This window comes from Nicotiana sylvestris, chromosome 3 (assembly GCF_000393655.2).
Source record: "Nicotiana sylvestris chromosome 3, ASM39365v2, whole genome shotgun sequence".
In the NCBI taxonomy this organism is placed as follows: Eukaryota; Viridiplantae; Streptophyta; class Magnoliopsida; order Solanales; family Solanaceae; genus Nicotiana; species Nicotiana sylvestris.
The window spans coordinates 35,386,977-35,396,852 of NC_091059.1; the positions used below are offsets into that span (position 1 = coordinate 35,386,977).

The 9,876-nt window shown below is 40.8% G+C and overlaps 1 protein-coding gene across 1 annotated transcript in view; it reads right to left on the reverse strand.

The window, feature by feature from the left end:
• LOC138887235 (uncharacterized) overlaps nucleotides 1–9,313 on the reverse strand; it is a 33,398-nt gene extending 24,085 nt beyond the window's left edge. The window contains exon 1 of the mRNA XM_070168959.1: nucleotides 8,910–9,313. Coding sequence (XP_070025060.1) covers nucleotides 8,910–9,313 — 404 coding nt within the window. The remainder of the gene's footprint in view (nucleotides 1–8,909) is intronic.
• Nucleotides 9,314–9,876: the final 563 nt, after the last annotated feature.

Below are 9,876 nucleotides of genomic sequence, written 5' to 3' on the forward strand. Positions count from 1 at the left end.
CTAACCGCACACACAAGTCATAATACCTGAAGTGAAGCTACTCATGGCCTCAAACTGTTGAACGACGCGCTAGAGCTCAAATCGACTGGTCGGGTCGTTACATTCTCTCCCACTTAAACATACGTTCGTCCTCGAACGTGCTAAGAACTGTGTTGGAGTTGTCCGAAATCTCTGTTTAACACCTCGAGCACCTACCCGTGCTACCACAACTTAGCTGGGCACCCTAGCTCGATCAATCTGAAGATACCCTTTTTCACTTAGGCAAATAAGCCTTAGAGCCTAATTCCAACATCCGAAATTCTCTGCTAGGACTGTTCCAACATACGCTCACCGAATCAATAACTACACGCAACACCAAAACATGACTACATACCATAGCTGAATTCACATCTTGCACCACTTTCCTCATAGGACCACAATAACATTCTCTGATTCGTTTAGTTGAAATTTCATGAATTTGATGCCCCCATTACACCTCATGACATACATAGGTCTTGCTCTAACTCATACAATATTGCCACGATGGAAGAGATGTGTAGAAATTCATAACCAACTGCCGAATCAACAATCATTGGGTCTATACTCCTGACAAGAGCCATCACCTCATTCTGAACCAAATAATGGTCTTTGCTCTTTAATATGCTTCATATAATCCGACTGCAATGTTCCTAGATCCAATAATATCGTCTCACTTAGTATGAACTGCTCACGCAATAAGCCACCCCGGACATGATCAAAAGCCTCATATGATGCCGCAATGTGCCGATAGGCAACCAATTCAAACGTGATACAAAGGAAAATGAACTCTTGAAGGAACTACTTAACTCACACACTAATATGGACTTTCCTTATAAAATGGGAAACAAAGCATGCAAAAATAGCATATAGAAAACTGTACTCATCATCACACTGTTGCGGCATGCAACCCAATCCAAATAACATAGCCATGGTAGCGCGCCACCCGATCCACACATAGAATTCACATAAGGTGATATATATCAAGCTAAATCGCTCATCACAACAAAAACCGAATATCGGTCACAAGCACACTAAGTATATAATACCATCCCTGGGAAGACATATAGCGTTATAAGCTACAAACTCAAGCACCACTGAGATGCGATATACGATCTAAATCTCAAGAGCCATTCTGCTCGTATAACATCATCTATACGCAGAACCTCAACACATAAGAAATTTACCATGTTGTATCACGACTCACACGGTGCAATACATCATTACATGAAATAGCCGACGACGAAATAACACCCCGACTACTCTTCCATAAGGAGCACATGGCTGAAATGAACACATCTGGCCTGATATAAAGCTCATTCACATTTAAATCCATCCATAAACCTCAAGCTGATTCAGATCGCACCGAACCAGGATAATAACCTTTCAAAGGTCCATAATCACCACCCTTTTTCTCATAACACACAAGAACAACCATCATAACCGGAGTAATCCTCTACAGTCCGCAACCTAATAAACTGTGTGCCCTCTAAGCATCAATTCTCAATCTAACGACATCACTACAATCTTCATATTTGATTTAACTCTTCAATTAATCAAGTTGCTACATGCCACACTAATACAACCTTCACGTGGAGCACGCTACCACAACCTTTCGTAACAGATAACAGGTCTGTACATCCAAACCACCGGCCGTACTAATACTGAAAAGCGATCAATAATCCTTAACTAGGATACAAAGCCTTTTTCACAAAGCACCAATCTCAGGTGACCTGAGGAAAATACCAACTTACTTTAAACATCGAAACTCCCTTCCTACTCATCCGAGCCTGTGACATCCTTGTCAATACCGAACTACAACCTTGATCCTTAATTCAATTTCTATACCACTTACTGCACCCATCATGCCAATATACGGTAGAACACAATTTTCATCATAACTCCGGACCCACTAATAGGTTAACGCTTCATCATACAAAAACTTTTCACTTAACTCACTTCAGGAGAACCATAGCAACACACATGCGAATTCTCATAACCGTAGAATATAAAAACCTCTAAGTAGTCATCTAAGCCACAATATCCCTTTTCGGGATTCGCCTACACATGTCAGGCCATAGCAGAAGAATATTTCTAAATAATATCAATTACGGCGGCCGACAAGCCTCACATGCACCATCACAAATAACTTGCTTAACTTGATCACGCTGAAAGAACTGATCACTACCAGCATTATGCCAGTTCAACTATGTCTAACCAACCTATCTTCTTTCCAATTTATCTTTGATGGCCTTTGAAATAATAATAACACCATTCAACACATAGTACACTCTATCTGCACTCGTCTTGAGTGACCTTGAATCACGAGACCATGTTGTCTCAAATCCCATGAACCATTTCATACCCCCCAAATGCTGCACTGCAAGTCAAAACATTATAGGACATTATGTTCCTCTTCTTATAAGCTGCTACAAAGCTTGCTTCTTAACCGTTGTCACACCTCCTTTTTACACACCCGAAGCTAGTATAAGGGAGTTTTTCCAATTTAAATGACATTATTCGAAATGAGATTATTTATTTAATTTTTTTAGAGTCGCCATTTGGAATATTTTAATTGGTGTCCCAAGTCATCGATTTATTTTTAAATCCCAAATCGAGGAAATTCGACTTTCCTTTTGAAGTCTGTGAACCAGAAATTCTAAGTAAGGAATTCTGTTAACCCGGAAGAAGGTGTTAGGCATTCCTGAATTCCGTGGTTCTAACACGGTCGCTCAAACTATTATAATTGGCCTATTATCTGATTTTAATACATGTTTTAAACCTATGGTACATTTTTAGCTTATTAATCCGCTTTTAATTATTTTAGGAAGATTCAACGTTATTTAAAACATGCCTTGAACCACGCCACATGAAATGCACCCGCGGTCCATGACACGTTCTATTTAACGTTGTTAATAATTGAAATTGGGTCACATGAAATGCACACCCGAATTTAATAAATAAGAAAAAATCAATTTAAAGAACGCGCCAAAAACAACTACGAAATTTCAAATTAATAACAAAAGTTTATAAGGGCCATGGAAAATTCAATTGATGACACACCCCGATTTTAAAAGAGTAATTGTTAATTACATGAGGGCCATGTGTTACTTAATGAAAATGGCATACCTCAAATTGTCTATAAAAGCTAGCTAGATTTGTGAGGGCCATGGGCTTAGAGGTTTTATTTGGCAAGGCACGCCTCAAATTATTTTAAGAAAAGGTTTATATATTTTAAAAGGCAAACTAAAGGTGCTCCTATTTTTAATCTTAATTTGAAATTAGTTATCACAATCACGCCACGGGAACAGTACCCGTAGTTGTAATAATTTAATTGCGTACCTAAAGCAAACTACGGTGTTCTTGAATATTCCAAAGTTATGAAATTTATTTGTGGAAGAAGCGAAACTAATTAACTAAGGAAAAACTGACCAAATTTATTCACTCGTTTATTATGTGTTGGGCTTGGCAATTTGAAATTATTTAAACCCTACCAATTCAAGTAGGGTCACTTTAAATGAATATCCTATGACCATATTAGCCAAAATCCACAATCCAACTGAAAGTCTAAACCAGCAAAAACTAAATTCGCTCAAATTTAACCAAAACCTAGCTTTTCATCAATTAATTTATCAACTTACATTAAAATATTGTCTAAATTATAACATGTTAAATCATAATAACAATTGAACAAAAGCATGCTTAGCATTCCAGTCACAATAAGACATTAATTTCAGAAATAGTCCATTAAAACAAAAGCACAACAAATATCAAGGAAAATAACAAAAAAAAATATGATATTAACATCTACAGGCATACAACGAAAAATAGTATCAAAGTCATGGAACAATTTGTCTATTTTATTTCACTTGATATAAGAGATAAAGATATAGAAGAAAACTGAACCTCAACAATTAAATCCTTTGTATTAAAGGTGAGCTTGGTTACAGCAAACTCCGGTGAATCGAATATGACCGAAAAACGAAAATAGGGACTGAACCTTGAGCTGTGAACCTCGGACAGTACCTTCGCCACAAACCTCAACGACTATTTCATGGCTGATTTTTGGAATGAAAATACAGCTCTTTTTCGCTAAAGTTGAGGGCGGTTTCGATGGAGATTTATGACTGGGTTTTCAATAGTTTTGTAGCTGGGTTTGGCTGTGTTTTTTGACTAATTTTCGTAGGTGTTTTGCTGGTTTTGAGTGGTTGTTTTTCAGCTGAGGTTGGGGTAATTTTGGAGCAAGGATTTTACTAGTTCTCCCCTAGAATTATTTTTGAGCTGTTGTTACGAGGGAGCAAAGCCGATCAAAGAGAGCCAATTTTCAGCTGCTCATTCCTATGCGTTTTCCCCTCCCTTGCTTGTGCAGATCCCTCCTCCTTTTGTTTTTGTTGTGTGTGCTATTATATGTAGAGAGAATGATGAAGAGTGGGTGGAGGAAATATTTTTTGGGAAGAGTGGGGAAAGTGGGGAGAGTGGGGAACATGAGTGGGAAAAGTGGGGAGAATGGGGAACATGAGTGGAGAAAATGGGGAAAGTGGGTAGTGAGTGGAGAAAGTGGGGAGAGTGAGGAACATGAGTGGAGAAAATGGGGAAAGTGGGTAGTGAGTGGAGAAAGTGGAGAAAATGGGTAGTGAGTAGAGAAAAGTAGGAATAAATTCAAACATGGTCAAAAATAAGTTGCTCACAAAAAAGAAAAAAAAGCTAAACTAGCTAAGCCTATCAACTATGAGTTACAAGATTCACATCTATAAGTTTCTTGAAGCTTGATCTTGAGTCTTAGCTGGTTCTTGTTGTTGGACTCCGATCTGAATCTTGATGCTCGTTAGCTGCAATCGCTGGTTCATTCTTCAGCTTTTGGATCAAGGCAGGACATGCGAAGCTTGTGACTTCAATCCTATCTTGACCAGTCCTCATCTTTTCGCCGCTTCTACACTTTAGAGCTCACTTCTTTTTTCTTATTTTTCTTTTCTTTTATTTGAAAAGAGACTTCTTCTTTTGGTCGCCTCAAAACTTGTCCCTCAAGGTAAAAACCTGCTTAGGCACCAAAACAACAAACAAACAAAATTTTTCTGCCCCAGTTTTCACTAGGAAAATTTTGTGAGTTAATGCAACAAAATCTAAATTATTTCTTTATTGAAAGCAATAAAATCGGGATTGTGTATCCCAAAGAAAAAGAGATTAGGGAATGGAGACCCTATATCTAAAATGAAATCAAATGGGGATCGGAGGCCCCAAGTTGGAAAGATTACCAGGTTATGCTGGAAAAATGATCGGGTTATGCCGGAAAGGTCCTCGGGTTATGCCGGAAAAGAAAAAGGTCCTCAGGTTATGCCGGAAAGAAAAAGGTCCTTGGGTTATGCCGGGGAAGACCACGGGTTATGCTGGGAAAGTCATCGGGTTATGCCGAGAAAGTCATCGGATTATGCTGGAAATAAAAAAGGTCCTCGGGTTATGCCAGGGAGGTCCACAGTTTATGCCGGGAAATTCATCGGGTTATGCCGGAAAAGGAAAGGTCCTCGGGTTATGCCAGGGAGGTCCACGAGTTATGCTGGGAGAAAAGAAAAAAAAAGGTCCCTGGATTATGCTAGGTAGGTCCACGGGTTATGCCGGGAGAAAAAGAAAAAGGTCCCTAGGTTATGCCAGGGAAGTCCACGGGTTATGCCGAGAGGAAAAGAAAAAGGTCCTTAGGTTATGCTAGGGAGGTCCACGGATTATGCCAGGAGAGTCATCGGGTTATGCCGGAAAAGAAAAAGATCCTCGGGTTATGCCGGGGAGGTCCACGGGTTATATCGGAAAAGTTCATCGGGTTATGCCGGAAAAGAAAAAGGGTCCTCGGGTTATGCCGGGGAGATCGACGGGTTATGCCGGAAAAGTTCATCGGGTTATGCCGGAAAAGAAAAAGGGTCCTCGGGTTATGCCAGGGAGATCCACGGGTTATGCCGGGAAAGTCATCGGGTTATGCCGGAGAAAGGAAAAGGTCCTCGGGTTATGCCGGGGATCAACTAGAGAGTGGAACTCAATACTAAAAGAGACTACCAGGTTATGCTGGCAGTAACTAGGGAATGAGACCCTAGGTGGGAAAAGATTACCAGGTTATGCTGGCATCGACTAGGGAATAGGATCCTATGTTGGAAAGCGCGTAGCTAGAGATTGGAGACCCTATGCTACCATGATTTTGAATTTCTCTTCTTCTTCTTTTTATTTTTATTTTTTATCAATCTTCATTTTATTTTTATTTTTGAGTTTAAGAAAATGAGTAAAAAATGCAGGAAAGAATTGGGAGGAGACTTCCCTTTTGGGTTGATTATTGCAGCATAGCTATTTCTAACCCTTGCGCATTTCCTTTTGGTTGCACCTGCTTTTTGCATGGTTGCTTTGGATTGCACCTATTTCAATTTTTCAAACAAAGAACAACTATAAGTTTGAAACGGTGGTCGGTTTTGTGGCCTTCATTGTTTTTGATCACTTAATCTCGGCCTAGCTCTTTTGGTGGGAACCTCTGCTGCTTGCTGAAGATTGATCTCTCTCCTAAAACCGAAGAACTCAACTTTTCAAACGTTCCAAACGGCGGTTCAACTGTGCGGGGCTTTGGCCCTTTCACTTTAATCCACCTCTAGGGCTTTGACTTCGAATTTCCTTCTATTTTCAATAACTCTGGTTTTAGAGCATCGGCTATTATGGCCAGTCGGGATCGACTTGATGCACCCGCTGAGGCTGGGGTACTTTTCTTTGGACTTAGTTTTTATCAAGCAGAACTCTGTAAAACCAATCTTGCCACCTTTTATTTGTATTAGTTACGCAACAGAGTTAGACCGAAAGAGGTTCAAGGAAAAGTAAACAAAGGACAAGAAAATGAATTTAAAAGAGAAGCATCCCTTTCGGGGAGGAAGGACGGACGTATCTGAGGTGCATGCAGACTTCAAATAGACATGACATACTTCTTGGACTAGACAACCGATCCGCACAAATATCCTATCTTCTCATAAACCCATTGTGACCCGTGTTTCAAAACCGAGAAAACTTGTCAGGACTCTTTCAATAACAATGGTGGTGAGAGGTTTCTTCTTTTCGATCGATGACGCCCTTTGTGGGTTTTCACCAATCGATCTCTCTCATTTCTCTTCTTACCGTCGCCTTATAGTGCTCGTTACGAGTTTTCACTAACAAGACTCTCTCATTTTCGATTTCTCTACTCGCCATTGCCTTATGGTGCCCGTAGTTTTTCACCAATAAGACTCTCTTATTTTTTTTCTCTCATCTTGATTGCATCAGATCCAAGCAACTGCGTTCTTTGATTTTGAAAAACCTTTTGCCGATTGATCGAAAGGACTTGAAACAGGTTTGGGTAAAAAGAACTTGGATCGAATTACAAATTTGGAACCGTTCGGGCGGGATCATCGCTGAATTATTATAACGTCTGCCCCAGTTTCACTTTTGGGGAAATTTGGATTTTTGTTTTGGTGTGACTGAACCCCAGGGAGAGGCTGCCTACGTATCCTTTTGGAATCAAGTCGAACGTAGTTCATGAAACTTTATTTTTGATTTTTCTTTTGTTTTTCTGTTTTGTTTTGTTTTCTCTCTCTTTTTTAATGACACTTTAAGGTTCCGAAGAGGGTAATGAAAGAAAGGTAAACGGCTTAAAGGGTTAGCAAAGGATTGGAGTGTTTGGGGTAGCGAGAATGAAAGCCTTCGTCATCCCAATCGGATAATGTTATTGCTGCAGAAGGATTAGACATAGTACCTTTTGACCGCATCTTCATTTACAGCTGTTTCAGAGTCATTTCCTTCAATGTCTCCCAGATACAATGCCCCTTGGCAACAATTTTCTGATGATGTATGGGCCTTTCCAGTTAGGAGCAAATTTTCCTTTGTCTTCTTGATGATGGGGGAGAATACGCCTTAAGACGAGTTGCCCCACTTCAAAGTTTCTAGGCCGCACTTTCTTGTTGTAGGCATGAGCCATTCTTTGTTGATACAACTGCCCGTGGCAGACTGCAGCCATTCGCTTTTCATCGATCAGGGTTAACTGTTTCAAACGGGTTTTGACCCACTCACAGTCTTCAATTTCAGCTTCAACAATGATCTGGAGAGAAGGGATTTCAACTTCCGTGGGTATTAAGGCTTCTGTGCCATAAACCAAAAGGTACGGGGTTGCTCCGACCGATGTGCGCACAGTAGTGCGATACCCCAATAATGCAAACGACAACTTTTCATGCCACTGCCTGGAACTTTGAATCATCTTTCTCAAAATCTTTTTGATGTTCTTGTTTGCCGCTTCGACGACACCATTGGCTTTGGGACGATAAGGAGTAGAGTTCCGATGCGTTATCTTGAATTGTTCACATATCTCTCTCATCAAATGACTATTCAAATTTGGAGCATTATCCGTAATGATAGTTGCAGGAATACCAAAACGGCAGATGAGGTTGGAATGCACGAAGTCTACTACACTTTTCTTGGTGACAAATTTGGGGGTAATTGCTTCAACCCACTTTGTGAAGTAGTCGATAGCGACCAATATGAATCTATGCCCATTTGAAGCTTTCGGCTCAATCGGCCCAATGACGTCCATACCCAATGCAACAAATGGCCAAGGTGCTAACATGGGATGCAGTTCTGTAGGCGGTGCATGAATCAAATCACCGTGCACCTGACATTGGTAACATTTTCGGACGAAACTGAAGCAGTCCTTTTCCATAGTCATCCAGTAATAGCCCGCTCGCAGGATTTTCTTTGCCAAAACATACCCATTCATGTGGGGTCCGCACACTCCTGCATGTACATCATACATGATTCTTCTGGCTTCTTTGACATCAACACATTTTAACAAGTTGAGGTCCGGAGTCCTGTTGTACAAAACATCACCGCTCAGGAAGAAACCACTTGCGTACCGTCTGATGGTTCTCCTTTGGTCCCCACTGGCTTGCTCGGGGTACTCTTTAGTTTTCAGAAATCTTTTGATATCATAATACCATGGCTGAATACTTGGTTCTACCTCAGCCATATTACAGTAACCGTGCCTTTCCTGGATTTGGATTTCCAAGGGATCAATATGGGCATTTTCTGGGTATGGCAGCATCGAGGCCAAAGTAGCAAGTGCATCGGCGAGTTCATTGTGACAACGAGGGATGTACCTGAACTCTATTGACTTGAATCGCCTGCTAAGATCTTCCACATGTTTCCTGTAGGGAATAAGTTTGACATCTCGAGTCTGCCATTCTCCCTGAGCTTGTCGGATAATTAGATCTGAATCTCCCATGATTAACAATTCTTCGACATCTTGGTTGATTGCCATGTTCATACCCATAATGCAGGCTTCATACTCGGTAGTATTGTTTGTGCAGAAAAACTAAAGTCGGGTTGTGGCTGGATAGTGCTGACCAGTGGGTGAGATCAAGATTGCCCCAATTCCAACGCCTTTTGCATTCACAGCTCCATCGAAGAACATTTTCCAAGCACTGGTGTCTTCTTATGTCATCTCTATTGAATTCACCTCCTCATCTAGAAAGTAAGTACTCAGAGGTTGATATTCATCATCCACAGGGTTTTCAGCTAGGTGATCTGCTAAAGCCCGGGCCTTTATTGTTGTGCGGGTGACATAGACTATGTCACACTCAGTGAGCAGGATCTGCCATTTTTCTAACCTCCCTGTGGGCATCGACTTCTGGAATATGTACTTCAAAGGGTCCAACCTGGTAATGAGGTAAGTGGTATAGGCCAACAAGTAATGCCTAAGCTTCTGAGCGACCCAAGTTAGAGAGCAACAAGTTCTTTCCAACAAAGTGTATTTGGCTTCATAGCTGGTAAACATCTTGCTCAGATAGTAGATGGCCTGCTCTCTCTTTCCGGTTACATCAT